A 17,563-nucleotide genomic window follows, 5' to 3' on the forward strand; every position below is an offset into this window, starting at 1 on the left:
AATTGCCAGGCAGGCTTAACTTTTCCCGAGACTTCTAACAGTTTTTATTGTTATGATAATTATTTAAAATATTTTACACAAAACGCTTATTTTAAATGAAATAGTTTTTGTAGACCATTTTTCAAATAAACATATTATCCCAAAATAATGATTGGATCAAAATCAAGTGGAACTTTCCTAATTATCTAAAATTTATTAAAACTATTGAGAAAAGGTTGACCAAGCTTTATTTTTTTCTCGGATTTATAATTTTTTTTTTATGAAATCAGTTTTCTTTAATGCGGTATGTCTGAATGTGTATATGTTGATATGATTTGTAGGATCTGAAAACTTTCAAGTATGCGTAAAAAAAAGATACGGCCGTTTGTTCAGCAAAAAACGCATATTCCAAATATACGTGTTTTGCACACCAATAACTTCAAGGAACGCTATGTCACTGTCTCAGACTATTGTTTTTTAGAGAATTTTCTATTTTAGCATACATGCTATCAACAGGCATGTATGTATGCCCTGGAATCAAATAATTTATTTGAATATTGTTGATATTTTCACAAACCGTTAATGCAAAACGTAGTATTCGCACTGCCAGCATTACTAACAGCGTCATCAATATAAATATTTTTTTACGGAAAACGAATTGTTGTAATCGGCATAGTGAGAGTTATTACTGTCTTTTTTTGTAACTAAGATAAATAAGTAACTTACATAAATATGTACTGTAACTTACAGAAACATCAAACACTATATGAATTAAATTTTTGACACCACAAAAATAAAAAGCACATAAATTTTTGGATGTCAATTGGAATGTTCAAGTATCAATTGCCTCACCACAAAAATAAATTGCATACACAAGCAAATCTCCAGAAGATATAATTATTTTGGCGAAAACCAAAATAGAGCTATCTGAGAGATCATGACCCTCAAGGTATGTAAGGAGCTTGGTATTTATTATTCTTTCCATGCTCTTACACAAGGTTGAGATGATTGAGGTAGGCATAAACATAGCTTCATCAGAATAACTTCAAAGAATATTAATCTATTGACTAAGTCAAAGTGCAGGGAACTAATTAAACTTAACTGGAAGAATGAGAGCAATTCATTACTAGGTTCGTCTCACCGATGATGAGAAAGAACAATCCAAAAAAATCATCAATACACTTAAACTGAAGTTGTTGAAAGTCAATGTCGACAGTCCGCCTTATCGGCATTCTGCGCTTCCCTAACCTGACACTTACAGTGGCTTGCGGCAAAGTTAAGTCTGTTACAATTTGTGTCATTATTTAGCGATTGCTCCCGCCGAGCAGTCGTCAAGTAAATTGTTTCTCGATAGTCTTCAATAAAAAGTACTATAACAAGTTATCACAGTTTGAAACGTTAATGTATGCCAATATTTTCATCAAAATATTTATTTTGCATTGAAATTTAATAAATATTGTGAACATTTATTGCTAAACAGAACATTTAAGTATTTAGTAGTTTGTGCGTGTCGCGAGGAAATGAACTAAAAGTTACAACCCAGGTAACTTTTATTTGTTGTTATGATAATATAAATATGGACAGTGTTGGAATTATTACTTACAAATTAAAAAAAAATATTTATTTTCACTTGAACCTCATAATAAAATACCTAGAACTAATCGATGCGTTTGTAGAACTTCATCATCATATATAAACATATTGTTCTAGACAAACCAATAATTAAATTTATAAAAACAATCTTATTGTAAAATAATTAGCCGTACCTACTTATTATTATGTTTAGAGAGAATTCAAGCTTTTTGTCTGCCGGAATTATCTTGATTGCGATACTTTTTACCAAACTATATAAGAATGAGGGTTATGTCTTTGTTGTTTTGTTTTAAATCTGCCACTATTAGGTATATCTCAAAAACCTTTTCATGCCAAGGCGAATTAAAAATTGAATATTGCTTGCGCTATGGAGAGCCAACTACTCAATTAAAAATTGAATATTGCTTGCGCTACTCACTACCCAACTCTCTCTATAGTCGCAGGATTAAAAATGACAGGTGTCAGATGTCAGTAAAATGACTAGTGCAACTGTCACTGAAATGTCATTTTACTAGTAAATGACATTTTAGTGACAGTTGCACTTGTCATTTTACTGACAGGAATTAATCCTCCGACTATAGTTCTGTCTTAGCGTATATCTTCTGCGTTAATCATAGACTGAAGTTCTCTACAAAACCTTGACGTCAATATGTGGCTTGACCGTATCGTTACTCAGGGACCTAATTGAAAGTTGACCTAGCTATAGTATCAATTCACGTATGCTGAACTTTATTGGGGGGTAATGAGTTGCAAATCAAAGAAACGGCTAAGCCATCATCTATTCTTTATTTCTATATTATTTTAAATTTTCGACTAATTATTATCAACATTATCTTATAATATTACTAGCGGACGCCCGCGATTTCATCCGCGTAGAAATTAATGTAAACTTTCAATCCCTATATCATCACTTTAAGGGTTGATATTCAAAAATTCTTGAATCACATTATGAAGGACTTTAAATACAAACTTTCAACTCTTATTACATCCCCTTCTATTTTTATTTTAGGGTCAAAAAGTACCCTATGTTTTGCTCCAAGATCCCATTTACGATTATACCAAAATTCATCTCTATCGGTTTAGCAGTTTAGCCGAAAAAAGGTAACAAACAGACAGACTTACTTTCGCATTTATAATAAGTATTAGTGTAGACTAGCATAGATTACCTGACGCTTCGAAAGTGCTTGTAAAGAAGCATAATTGAAATAAATGAATAATGACTATTGACTATTGCAGGCAGCAATTTATAGCTTGAGGGCCACGTTTGGCAAATTATAAGGGCCAACTAAACTATTGCAACAATTTATAAATCCATGTTATTAAAACCGACCACTTGTGTACATACACGATGGTATCATTTTCTTGCATCAGATTTAAGACAAACAAGATATTCTAAAAAGTAGAGCCCAGTATTGATCCTTGTGAAACTCCACTGTTAGTAGCGATTGCGTTTTTATTATTTTACTATCTGTAGTCTCTATGAAATATCTGTGTCTCTATTTTCACAGTTACTGATAACTTTATGTACAGCCAGAGCCCTTACGACAATTTTATTGTTGAACGCATTCTGAATATCCAAATTAATCAAACGAAAGATATGCAGATTGTAGATGTATACTGATTTTGACGTTATCAAAGTCAAATCAATTGGTGTCCTGTTAGCAAAATAAATATTGCGTTGTAAGTAGGACGATTGTTTCAACTACTCAATGTTTAACCATGGGGTCTCAATGTATCAGGAGCCTTACAACATTACTAAAAATCGCAGAATATATTATCAGATCTAAGCGAAAATTCTTAGTGTTGTTTGATGCATTTATGATATGTACTTGTATGTAAGCGAAGAAATTAAACTACTTTTTACAATATTATACTATAAGATCATTAACGAAAACAAATATACCAACAAACGGTTGACTTAGCTAGTTAATGGATGAAAAGTATTTTATATCAAATTGTACTTTATTTATACAAATAAAAATCTAAGATCCGGCATAAGAAAAATACACCCTCATCTGTTATTCATAACTGTTATGTAATAAACTGTTATTTCGTTCAAATAACTATTTAGTTATTTCAACGATACTTATACTGATCTATACTGATCTATTTCTAATACAACTTAGGTATATATAACTTAAATAGCATGGTACACCGAGTTACATAATAACGTTACTAGTACCGATTTACTGGTTTATAGCTAACTGTCTACCCAATAAGTTTAATATTGTTAATTAATCGTATTCAGGCATATTCTGCAGGCTAATTCACTATCTTTGACGTTTGCTAGTTGGCATATACAAAATTCAGATTCTGCGTAAAAATGTCATCCGGTGCTTATTGGTGGATATAAAACAGTAGGTAAATGATATTTTGTTAATTGATTTGATGTTTATTTTAATAGGTTGTTAATAAAGACCAAAATATTGAACAGGCCTTAAATTTTAATATTTTAATAGGGCTTAAATTTTTTTGCTCGGCCCATTTGCATTATATTTACTGACATATTTAATTTGATATCAAAAAACTTTTCATCCAACAACCACCATGCTAATTTACTATCTTTGATCTATGCTCGTTGACTTATATGAAATTCAGATTCTACGTAACAAAATATGTCATTCAGTGCATAGTGGTGGTTATCATATAATAATTATGTTGATGACATTTGTCAATTGATTTGTTGTTTATTTTAATAGGTTGATAATATTATATAGACCAAAATATTGAATAGACCAGCTGCTTAGTAATACTTGTCTTATATTGGTAACTTCTAATATATGTTCCAAACGTTGATTACCCATTTGGTGTTAATCACACGTGATTTACGGAAGTCACGTTCGCGTCCCGTAAGAGCACCCGCAGACTACAGACTATAGTACAAGATACGGCATTAGAAATATATAATCTCATCTGTTATTTATTTAGCATAAGAAACAAACGATAGATAATATTCACATTGACATTATTGCAAATAAATAGCCTAGTTAAATACCTGCCTTCCGAAGCGGTAGTATAATTTTTACAAATATTCAACTGACGTTTCAAAAGTGCTTGTAAACAGTGCCTACTTGAAATAAATGAATGTTGCATTTTGATTTTTTTGAAAATTTCGGCCGGATTATATTAAATTTTAATATTTATTAAAATAATTTAATTTATTTCCGTCGTTGGATAATTTTAATAAAATAATTAAGAATTGCCACTTCAGCTTCGCAACTCGTTGAGCTATGTCAGTGACTTTGGTTCTTCTGCGGATCTTCTCATTTCTGATTCGATCACGCGGAGATACTCCTAACATAGCGCTACAATAATTTACTGTCTATATTTAGAAAAATATGTATAAACTTAATGTTTTTTTTTTCGCAAATAACTATTAATTCGTAATTATTTAATGATAACTATTTTGCTATATTTTAATCTTCATCATCGTCGTTGACGTTTGATGTCTCATCATAAAGCCAGTTTTGATACTGAATACAAAAATCATGATTTAAAAAAAACCGTTAAATTTACAGAAAAACTGCGAGAGACATTTATTGTAGATAGTTTTATGAGGAACAATTTTTATAATGAACTCTATTGACCTATGAGCTGATTTTCGTGACTTTGTAACTATTTTAGCCGGCACGATATTGATGCTGATAAAGGTGTATACAAAAATTCAGCTCACTAGGAATTTTTCCCCAGATAAAACCCAAAATTACTGGACTGTTATAAAATGGCCGAAAATCTTCTTGGCGTTTGGAAAAAAGATTAATTTTTAACTTGAGTTTTTGAAGTAATTCAGAATTCATAATTCTTTATTTGAAAATTGTTAAATACAGATCTTGATACAGTAAATGTTGGCATACAATTTGCTACAAAATAGCATGCAAATTTTTAAAAATAATCTTATAACTAAATTACATTGTTTTTAATACACTATATTTATTGAAATTTACTTAATGACTATATTATTGATATTAAAGTTAATAACTATGTAATACATGATTAAAACTATATTTATTATTATGTCCGTTATATAATAATTATTACTGCTTGACAGTTCAATAGTCTTTGATAGTGTAATACCGTTTTTTTAACAATAGTTAATTAATTTTAATTTTTCCCCTCCCTTTCATTTCTTATTCGATTATGCAGAGAAACTCCAAGCAAAGCTCGCTTCATCGCCCACTGAGTGACTTTGAGCCTTCTTATGAGATCCATAGTTCGTATGAGATCCGTAGATCCGTAAGTCATCATTGACAACACACACTGTTCGAAGACTTTCATCTTCAGGCATATGATTGATTAAATAATTATTATAAAACAATGTTTTTAAATTATGTGTTTAAAAAGGGTTTAAAAGTTTTCCTTCTCTCTTTCTCGTCTTTGCTGGTATTTTTTTTTGTGACTGAAATTAGTAATTTTTTAAAATAATATGAATTTTATTTGTTACAGATAAATAAATCGTTCACAATGGACAACATGGACGATTCTGACCCTAATGCGAAAATATCGGACTCCGCTTATTCTACAAGCTGTAGTAATAGCCAATCTAGAAGAAGGTTAGTTTCTATTGTGATATACAGGTTGCTCGGGAGTAATTCCCATAACTTCAAGGTATTAACGACACTACTTATAGGAACCGAACTGCATAACTAATATTTTATTAACTAAAAAAAAAACAAGTTTTCATACAAAGTAATTCAAATAATACCGACTATGCACGTAACACACGCTTTTAGGTAACATAGCGCCAACGTTGCATTTTAAAATATAAAATACGTCATTATTATCAGGATACGTTTATGGGACACTTTTCAAGATCTATTTATAAAAGAAATATTATTTACTCCGAAAATATTCATTTATATCACATGTTCCTTGAAAATTTTCAATAAATTTTTGTTTAAGAATATAACCTTAGAATTAAGGTAAATACTCCCGAGCATCCTGTATAAATAATAAAATGCAAAACATTATAAAACATTATGAAGATAATAATGTTTTATAATGTTTAAGATATAAGATACATTCCTATAAGATACATTCCCGAGGATACAGAGCTCTTCTAGAATACACTGGCATTTTTCCAGTTGAGGTCTCCATTACACTTAATTTACGTAGTGGTAACAATCTTTTATGAATGACGTTATTGCCCGCTTATTCAATGATAATATCACAATGTATCTCGGTCAGTTGAACCGCTGCGCTGTATGAATCAATCTTGGCAATTCTCGCACAACAACATACATATTACAATTTGGATGTGCATATTCTTGCCAGAACAGACAAATTGAATCATATATATTAAATATAAAAATAATAACAAATAAATATACTTAAACAATACACACATCACTACTTAGCCCGAAAGTAAGCCTGTGTTGTGGATACTATAAAAAACTTATTTTATCAATTATAAATAATAATAATATAAAATATAAATACTAATATACGAAAAAAATCCTGCAAATCAAAGCTTATATTTTTTGGAACTAAAATACATTTAGAGAAAATTAATTTAGAATCTGGATTTTGGTGAGATTATAATTTAGATTTATATAAGAACAGGACACCCTACCCCCTTTTCGTGAGGGTGTTCGTTTGTTGGTATATACAGGTTGTCCTGTAAATATTACGACATACTTTAAAAGGTGATAGCTGACATTGAGGTCAACTAAAATGACGCAATATTTATTTTTACGGTTTTTAAGTAAAATTAATTTTTCTACAAAATACTAAAATTCCTACCTTCAGTGTAGCTTAGTCATACCGTGTACTGAAAAAATACTTAAGCGTTGATTGTATACTTGGTAATTATTTATGAATAGTTGTAAAGAAAGTTTCATTTTTCTACTGCAAAGTAAGTTTTTTAAAAAAAAAAATGGTCTGTAAAACATGTCTAAATAATTTTTTGAAGTTAAATGATTTTTATTATGTAATTTTAACGGTCACATTGAAATAAGTGTACTAGACAAAGTTGTACGTCAAGCTTAAAAACGTGTTCACCTAATAAGGCTTCCAAAGTTGTAAGACAATATTTTCAAACATTTCGTTACAATTGCTATTTTCGTTCCGTAAGGGGTTGATTATGTAAAAATCGTTACTTGAAAAAATTTGTTCATATCACTTGAATAACAAAAGAATCTAGGTACATTGAATCATAAGATAAACAGTTGAAATGACAAAAACAACATGAAAAGTGTAGTAAAAAGACAAAATTTTTAGTAGCTGTTATTTTATAAATTAGGGTGCCGTAGTCAACTAAAACCCTTATATTTTCCCGCCCCACTTTCCTTGCGTGGTTTAGCTCAAAATTATTAGTACTAGAGAGTTGTCATTTAGCATGAAGTAAGATATGTAAGATAGTAAGATATTATAATTTGAAAAAGTTAAACTTTCATTACCAGAAACAACTCAAAAATAATTACCAAGTATAAAATCAACGCTTAAGTAATTTTTCAGTACTCGGTACGATTAAAGCGCACTGACGGTAGGGATTATAATTCATTCATAATGATTATATTTGACGTATGCTAGTTGACATATACGAAACAAGCGGACGTCCACGACTTCGTCCGCCTTTAGACCTCCTTAATCCGGCCCTCTCCCAAAATTCGTTCTTAGCGGACCTCTACTATCTCTAAACTTTCATCTTTGTACGTCAAGTGGTTTTTGAGATTTCGTGATGAATGATCTTTGGAATCTATATACATATTAAGATTGAGATTTAAAGTAAAAATGTCATCCGGTGCTTACAGGTGGATAACTAATAATCGACTAACGATAAAAATATCTAGGAAAATCATGAAATGTAGCGTTTTCTCGCTGGTTTTTTCCGACATATCTATACTAATATTATAAAACTGAAGAGCTTGTTTGTTTTTTTGATTGAACGCGCTAATCTCAGGAGTTACTGGTCCGATTTGAAAAAAAATTTCTGTGCTAGATAGCCCATTTATCAAGGAAGTGTATATAATATACATTATTCCCATATTCTTACGGGAACGGGAACCACGCGTGAGAAACCGCGCGGCGTCAGCTAGTATATAATAATAATCAGCGACACACTCTATATACTGCATTTACGTTTCATGAAAACGGCGCATTGTTTCCAATGCTAAGCGAGGAGCTACTATATATTTGACAAGTTTTCATATTCACTCACGTAGGTACAACGTAAGTCGTTGATAATAATATACAGATATATCATTTGTAAATGGACCCTAAATTGTGTCCCATAAATTGCATCCTTATATTATGACTTAGCCAAACTTATTCATTGATAAATATCATGAAGTAGCTTACTAGTGAATTGCGGAGTGCCAGTTGCAATATCTCGTCGATATCGACAGTCTTACCACTATGATTACGTATTTTAAAATGCAAGGATAGATAAAGGTGTTCGCTTCCCTTAGATCCATGTAACACAACATGGATAGTAAAAGTGTTTTTTAGTTTAAAAAAAATGTTATGCAGTTCGGCTTCTATAAGTGGACTTGTATTTCCCATAACTTCAATACCTTAAGTTATGGGAAATACTCTCGAGCATCCTGTATATTTTTCATCGATCTATTATTTTTAAAGAATATCTATTAAAAATAATAATAGTACCGTTCTCTCAAATTAGTCGGAAAGACTGTATTAAGAGTGATTAGTGCAGAGGCCGGGGATCAAACCCAAGACCTCTCGGTGAGTTCAGCCCCTATACCGTGGAGCTATTGAGGATTTAACCTTATTGATGATCTGTACAACCATCGGTACAGAAGCTAAAGTAAAAGATCACGGTTTTTTTAATTTTTCTACAGAATTAATAGATATTGAAGCGCCACCCCCATCAATGTGTGGTATCAAAAATAAAAAAAAAAACTCCTGGCAACATCCGGAATCATAATCTGCATGCTTTTAAGTTCAAAACTCTAAAAAAAATGACAATAAGCGACATTTCGAGTGCTTTGTACTCAAAATTAGTTATGTGGGAAGTTGCAGGGACGTATTTACGATTTTTTTTTCTGTCTTCATAATTCAACAAGCTTGTAACTGTTTTCAAAATGCCTCATATAAATAAAAGTACACAAAACATATACTATTATCATGTGTTGAACTTCCAAAGGCTAAAATATTTTAATTGGCATGTGATCGTCTATTGATTAGAACCCATTAACAACGTTATGTCAAAGTTTCACCTCTGACGCTTTAAATACTTTTTCACTACTCTTGCTCAAAAACATTGTCATATTACTACTCCACAGCGGGGCTAAACAAGCATTTCACCCTCTAGGGGCTAAAGTAATTATGTTTTTTTTTTTTAATTTTTGTCTTTTACGAGTACTAGCCAAGTACTAGCCTACTAACGAAGGAGGTTTTATTCGTAAATAGAATCATCATAGACCCTTCTTCTTCTTCTTTTGGTTATATGGCTCCGCGCGTCTAGCGATTGAGCCAGAGATAAGGCCCTGATTATTTGATAAAAAATAAAACTTGAAATTGGAATAAAATGCAGCGTTATTATCTGTGGAATGCGGTTATTTTTTTATTTGATTTTTATTGTATTGCGAATTCAAAGAGAGAGATTTGAAGACATGACTGTACAGTGTAATACCTTTGCCTTATCCTCGTGTAAAAGAATAAAGAAAAATAAAATTAATTTAAAAAATTTAAAGAACAGATGGCGTGAACACTTGATTTTTTAAAGAATTTCATTGTGAATTTGTGACCGTAACTTACATATTTTGCAACATTAATTGTCTTCATCTAGTGAGAATAGTGATCCTTATTTGGAGATAACCTACCTACGAAAAATTTAATAAGTGAAGAAAAGAACAACGAATAGATTCACTTACGAATGGACTGTTTTAAACTTATTATCTCCCACATTTACCTCACATACTCATTATTCATCTTTTCACAGCAGTCGGAAATTATGTAATTATGCATCTTCCTTAACATCCAAATTTTTTTAAAATTTCAATTTAAATTAAAAATACCTCGTATATAATGGGTCTTTTTAGCCCCTTGTAAAACAATCTACTATTAAAGCGTCAGAGGTGAAAGTTCTCATATTATGGATACTTGATACTCGATCTTTGAGTATAATTAATACTAAACTCTCCATTAAGATAACACATTGTGATTAGGTCGTTTAAATAGTTACGCCTTCGTGAATCATATAAGACCACATAGAGCGAGTGAGATTAGTTGTGGTATCTTTTATATAAAATATGGTCATTGGCTCCAACTCCCGCACAAGACGGTGGTTCTCTCTCTGGATGTTTATGAGATTAGATTGACATACGCATTTATGAAGTTAGGTACTAGTATAGTATGTAAGATTTAGAGTCGTCACAAGCTTACCAACACAGCAGTAATCAATCAAATCATTATTAAGTAAATGTTAGTGAAATTTTGTCAAAATATTTTTTTCAAAAGGATTTTTAAAATTTTAAAATAAGGGCCGCAGTTTTTTACTGAAATCGAGGGCAATCCAATTAAGGTTTCCACTCGAACTTGATACTCGTACACGTGAATGCGCCTCTAAGTCACACGGCAATGTCGACAATGCCGCGTGACAGCGGGAGAAACGTGAAACCTCCTAGCGGTCGTCTTAACTAGGTAGTTATATTTAATGGGAGCCGAAGAGGAAATTTTGGGATGTTTCGAGCTTCACATACGCCTAAGGGAGGACTAGCTTTCATGTTGCTTAATCATCATCATCATATCAGCCGATGGACGTCCACTGCAGGACATATCCCTTTTGTAGGGACTTCCAAACATCACGATACTGAGCCACGTGCATCTAGCGAATCCCTGCGAATCGCTTGATGTCGTCAGTCAACCTGGTGGGGGTCGACCAACACTGCGTTTACTAGTGAGTTGCTTAATACCCCTACCAAATTTGAGCCGTTGGTATTGGTGGGTAGGTACGCTTAAGGCAACCAAAAATAAAACTTCAGAAATATTTAACCAGTATCCTTGTACGCGGAAATGCAGCCAGTATTCTTACTATCATTCCACGTGGGCATGATTGGTATAATGTACAGTTATTATGATTATTTATTGTATTAATTACCAGTACGTCAGATGAGACTTCTGAATGAGACTGAAGTGCTTACGGAATATTTTTATCTTAGAAAGAAATAGGCCTAATATAACAAAAAAAAAATATCTTCCCACGATTTCTGCAAGCCTAAAATATAATGTAAATATTAAATTGCTCTAAAAAAGTTCTTCATCAAGCACTCAATCAATATATTACTTTAGTTGCCCTATTATTAAAAATTATCTACCAATTAATCACGAAATCCGTTTAATAAAATCCTGGTAATAAGTATTATTACAAATTCTTAATAAAACAAACTACGTAGTAGTAAATACGACGTAGCAAGAACAGTTATCAGTTTTATAATATTGTCAGCGCGCGTTTCGTTTTTTGATACCACAAGATATTCTTTGAAAATACGCACGTATCTAAGTATTAGCACGGTGTGCGCGTATAGATAAATACTATGTAAATAAATTACTTTTATTCAAAATCCCGAAAATCCCGGGATTTTACTATTTTAATCCCAGGATTTTAATACCATGTCATGTAAAATGGTCATGGGATCCCGTGATTCGGGATCGAATTCCCTAGTTAAGAAGTACCGACTAAAGATACAGTTTTAGTTTATATAGAGTTCGCAGTAAAACCAACTGTGGTTTATGTTGCAATATATATGCTTATTTTTTTATATAGTCGGAAAAGATTGTGCTGGAGTGGGTACGATAATAGACCAATGGGGTGAGGATTGAACCTCGGTGATGAGTCTAACCACTCTTACCGTTGAGCTATTGAGGCTTATTTCAATATGTGTTACGCAGAATAATAAATAAATTAAATATTTTGTTTCCAGTCACAGTTCGAAATCTACGCATTCAAGCGGAAGCAGTGGATATGGTGGGAAGCAGACGACTTCTGGATACAAGTAAGATAATATTTAGATCAAAAGTAGATAGGCCGGCAAATGTAGACCAATAGCGGCAGAGTCAGTCGACAATATATTTATTTTTCTCTTCATGATATGTGTGTGACATTGATATGATAGGCCTTATTGATATGATATGATTGAGTAATGACGCTTATTTTATTACCTCTATCTATTTATTTAGCAACAACAATCAAACCCAGTCACCGGAAAAAAGACCCAAGGAAAAGGAATTGAAGAAAAAGAAGACTCAGCTAACTACACAAAATGATGTACAAGTTGTTGAGGCTAAAATTGAAATTGTATGTGATGTGACAATGAAACCGGTCTTTGAACCATTGCCGGAAGAAATTAGCGATCGTAAGTGTTTCTTACTTTTTTATAATTTTTTTCGTTAAAATCTAAATTTTTTAACAGCTCTATGTTACTGATAGGTCTACAATAAGTTGTGAAGAAAATCTCTTGCAAACAAAAGCTATTACCGCTTGTATCGCATATTAAATTACCTCATATACTTGGAAGGGGATCAAGCTAAGATTTGCCATGAAACAATGTTTTAATTGACCATGGTATAAAATTATCAGTGCGCGAGCTTGTCCCTTTCTTGCTTGCTTTTGTATATTTATATAGGTATAGCATTGAAAGTAAAATAAATTATACGCAGAAAAGCAGCACAAATTTATTGCTTCAAATCATTTTTATTTGTCAATATTATATTAAAATTGAAAAAAAAAACTTATTGTTCATGTATTCACGACTTGGTTTACACAAAAAATGCACTCATTTGGGCGAAATATCTCAATGTCTTAAAATTTGGCCTATATAATCTTGATTTATATGGCTCACGACATGAGTAGACATTCTATCTGCAATAAGAGAGCTGGAGCAATGCGAAGGACATTTGGTGCTAACACCCACCATGCTTTTACCTCACCATGCTTTTGCCTTACCTAATGCTTCACTCAGTAACGAGCATTATGATATTAATAACCAGCATCGATGGCGTAACGCGCTCTCCTAGGCACACATTCCGATTCTTAGTAGCCTAACCCAGCTGGCCTATTCACTAACAGATTACACTAGCGAATAGGCTTATTAACAACCTATTAAAATAAATACCAAATCAACCGAGAAATGTCATTTACCTACTATATGTTATCCACGACATTTGTTACGTAGAACCTCAATTTCGTATATGTCAACGAATATACGTCAAAGTTAGTGAATTAGCCCGCAGGATTCAAACACTAAAAAAACGCCAGTTTTGTCTCTGGTTTTACTTCAAAAATTGTCTAATGAAAATTAAAATAGACAAAGAACTTTGACCCAAAGGTTTATGGTTTAATCAAACGCCGAGGAAATGTTTAAACAAGCACGTCATCTATCTCTTCAAATAATATAGGTAATTCTTTTATTTTGTTTTGATTTACGTAAACAATTTTAGGGTTCCGTAGTCAGGAATAAAACCTTATAAAATGTTTTATTGATTATTTAAACTTTGTTTTGTTAAACAAACATGTTTAATATATTACTATCAAAGATAGCATTATAATTTAAAAAATAAAACATAAGTTTTAACAACGTAAAGAAATTTCCAAAAACAATTCAAATCTAATTAAAAAATAAACTAGTATACGCGAGTACAAATCTATATATACAAACTGACAAAATATAAATACTACAAAATATTATTGTTTCTAGGCAAACATAAAGTATATTATTTCTTTTGGGTAGGCAAACATAAAGTATATTATAAGTTTTCATTATATTTCTACGGAACCCTGGATTCATGTGTGTTTCAACACGCACTGTATTACGTAGTTGTTTATTTATTGCAATTGCATATTGGGCATTTTATTAAACGACCTTTCAGAAATTATTATTTATCAAGGCTAATTTCTTTAGTAATTTTAAACTTTCAATATTTGGCAGTTGTAATAAGTTGACGAACCTAACAAAAGTTCATGATAATTATTAATAACTCCAAGATCTCTGATAATAAGAAAATAAAACAATTATTATTATTACAGAAGTCGAAGGGCCTGCTAGTTTGAATATACTCTAAAAAACCCGTTTATAATATTAATTATAGACGTCATCGGTCATACTTCTATTTAAGGTAAAGCAGGAGCATTAAGAATAAGGGTAGGTAAATGCAGTGGGTACGTAATAAGACTCTTTGCTAAACTTTCCGTGACAGTGCTTTTTTCAGTTTATAATAGAGCTTAAAGTTTTTTTAAGTTTCAAGTTTATCTTCTATCTAATTTTGTCGTACAGTTGTTCCAAGCCCAGCATCCGGCGTGGTGAAGATGGAGAAGGGACCTGAGTTGGATGTATCTGATAAAAAAAGTGGAAAAGACGAGGTAATGTCGACGATCCTTATCATTGAAAGTATAATCTCACTAATGTGTGCAGAAGAACTGTTATTAGACAAGCAGTGCACTGAAGAATTGAAGATCACACACTCCTAAGTAACTGCTACTTACAGGATATGTAATAACAATTACTCAACATCCTACATTGATACTGATGAATATGATCATCATCTTTGAGAATGTGATCTTCTTGTGTCGTTCGACCCAAGATCTGAAGCGAGGATCTCATGATCCATAGCCAAATAAGATAATAACTAGCAAACTTCCCATTGAAATAATCTAAAAAAATTAAATTCATGATCATTTTCTAAATAACGTATTACTGTTTCAGCCATCTCCGAGTACCACACCTACTCCATTAACATTTGTTACCAGCAAACCGAATTCAAATCAAATATCTGTGAGCATACTTTTTATTATGTTACAATCATAATCATTTACATTTAGTAGTAAAATTAAATCAATATTCACAAGCTTTTGGAGAAAGTATCAGAATATTTGACATTTGTAATCTTAGCACACATTCGTATTTACTAAGTTTGCTCCGAATCATAATCAAGGCTTTTTCTCATCATAAATATTCATTACCAGCCTATTATAACGACCTTCTCTGGCAAGGCCTCCCTCCGTTAGAAGATATCGAGCTTAGACCAACCACGCTAGGACATCCTTAAATTACCTTATCAGCCGATAGACGTCCACTGCTGGACCTAGCATAGGCCGCTTACATGGACCTCCAAGCACAACGGTCTCGAGCCGCCAGCATTCAGCGGCGGCGTATGTATGTAGCCTGCCCCTTGCCACTTCAGCTTCGCGATTCGCTGAGCTATGTCAGTAAATTTGGTTCGTCTGCGGATCTCCTTGTTTTTGATTCGATCACGCAGAAAGACACCAAACATAGCTCGCTCTATCGTCCGCTGAGGGACTTTAAGCGACCGAGTCTCGGATCCGTAGGTCATCACTGGCAACGCGCACTGTTTGAAGACTTACGTCTTCAAATGCTACTGTTCATTTAAAATTTTAGTAATATTAGTTTTTTTTTTATTTTTGTTTTTTAACAAAAAAAGGTCATTGTGTATTTATTGGTTTAACTCAATGCATTATATTCAGTTAAGACATAATAGTACCAATTTATAGTGGAAATATCGTAGGAGCAAAGTGCTACTACGAGTATTCGTCATGTACTAAGTCATGATGTCACCATCACCTCATATAAAATCAATCACAATAAGAATAAGTAATACTCATATTATTAGACTGTGTTCTCAAGTTATGACCCATTCTTTTTAAAGGATGGATTCACTTGTGTTATATCAATGCAAGATGGAATAGTGATGTATACCACGGCATCTGTCACCACAGCTCTTGGTTATCCTAAAGATATGTGGATTGGGCGGTCTTTTATGGATTTTTTGCATCAGCGGGTAAGTGTTTTTTTTAAGAATATTTGCCCTATCTTTTTTTTTAATATCACCAATATTCCCATTTCCCTTCTATAGTCGGGAAAGACTGTGCTAGGAGTAGGTACGACAATAGACTAACAGTGCGGGGATCGAACCACCACCCCTCGGTGATGAGTCCAACCGCGTTTTATAATTATCAACCCATATTCGGCTCACTGCAGAGCTCGAGTCTCCTCCCAAAAAGTTCATTATTTTTAGGATTCCGTAATCGACAAGTAAGTAACTCATAAAATTTCGCCGTCCATCCGTCCATCTGTCTGTCCGCGGTTTAGCGCAGAGACTATTAATATTAGAAAACTGTAAATTAACACGAGTATGTACATAAAACAAAGTCGTAAAATAAAATCTTGAAAAATATTTTTGTTCAGGAGACCCCCCCCTACATGTAAAGTGGAGATGATATTTTTTATTTTATGTCGTTTATTTTATCAATATTTTTCGATTTAGGTATTCTTTTGTAAAATATTAAGTTTTCAAGAGTTATTTTTTTATTAGAGTCAAGTGTACCGGTTGTATAGGTGAGAAAATTTGCAAGAGAATTTGAATATGTATTGAAATTACAAGGAAAACTATAACAGCTAAGTAGCAGTTGCTATTTAATGAGTTATAGTCGACCAACTTAAAAAACTAAAATGGAAATTGAAAATTGCATACTAATGCCGTTGTTAATTAAAAAGGTAAAGTTGTCAGTAAGATAACTCAGTCTGTTAAAACTAAAAAGCATAAATTTGGTATGGGTTGGTCTTCCTAAATAAATAAAATAAAAAATAAAAAAAAATATTATTTAATTAGCCTAGTTACTTATTTATCTTTATTAATTAATTTATTTAAGTATTCTTTTGTGACCAATCCCATTTCCGGGCAAATAAAATAAATCTCAAACTCCATAGTTTTGGATTTGTCTTTTGGATTCGTTATCTCGCCTAATAGTCCTCCTCTACTCTTATAATATTTTGGGCATCAATAATTGATTTATGTAGCCTGTTATCCTTCGTTCGCATTTTATGCACTGCTCAATTCCATTTAAGTTTCATGGCCAAGATTCAAAAACTTGAATCTTTTGTTTGGTTTCCTTTAGATTTCTTGTTTTGTGTATACGAATATTCAATATTGCTCATTCCATATTTTCCTTTGTGCAATTTTAATTTTTATTGCAGTTATCTTTGTTAATGACTATGTCTGTGAGCCTTAGGTAAGTATA

General features: G+C 32.2%; 1 protein-coding gene across 7 annotated transcripts in view; it reads left to right on the plus strand.

Moving 5' to 3' along the window:
• The first annotated feature begins 1,294 nt into the window (after positions 1 to 1,294).
• LOC112050002 (period circadian protein) overlaps positions 1,295 to 17,563 on the plus strand; it is a 51,706-nt gene continuing 35,437 nt past the window's right edge. For 6 of the 7 annotated variants that reach the window (XM_024088150.2, XM_024088385.2, XM_024088306.2 and 3 more), the window contains exons 1-7: positions 1,295 to 1,522; positions 6,016 to 6,122; positions 12,453 to 12,524; positions 12,709 to 12,884; positions 14,802 to 14,887; positions 15,231 to 15,299; positions 16,192 to 16,323. In XM_024088150.2, coding sequence (XP_023943918.2) covers positions 6,034 to 6,122; positions 12,453 to 12,524; positions 12,709 to 12,884; positions 14,802 to 14,887; positions 15,231 to 15,299; positions 16,192 to 16,323 — 624 coding nt within the window. In that variant the 5' untranslated portion in view covers positions 1,295 to 1,522; positions 6,016 to 6,033. Of the gene's footprint in view, positions 1,523 to 6,015; positions 6,123 to 12,452; positions 12,525 to 12,708; positions 13,927 to 14,554; positions 14,888 to 15,230; positions 15,300 to 16,191; positions 16,324 to 17,563 lie in introns of those variants that run through there. The other variant, XM_052890815.1, reaches the window with a different exon arrangement.

Source organism: Bicyclus anynana, chromosome Z (assembly GCF_947172395.1).
Source record: "Bicyclus anynana chromosome Z, ilBicAnyn1.1, whole genome shotgun sequence".
NCBI lineage: Eukaryota > Metazoa > Arthropoda > Insecta > Lepidoptera > Nymphalidae > Bicyclus > Bicyclus anynana.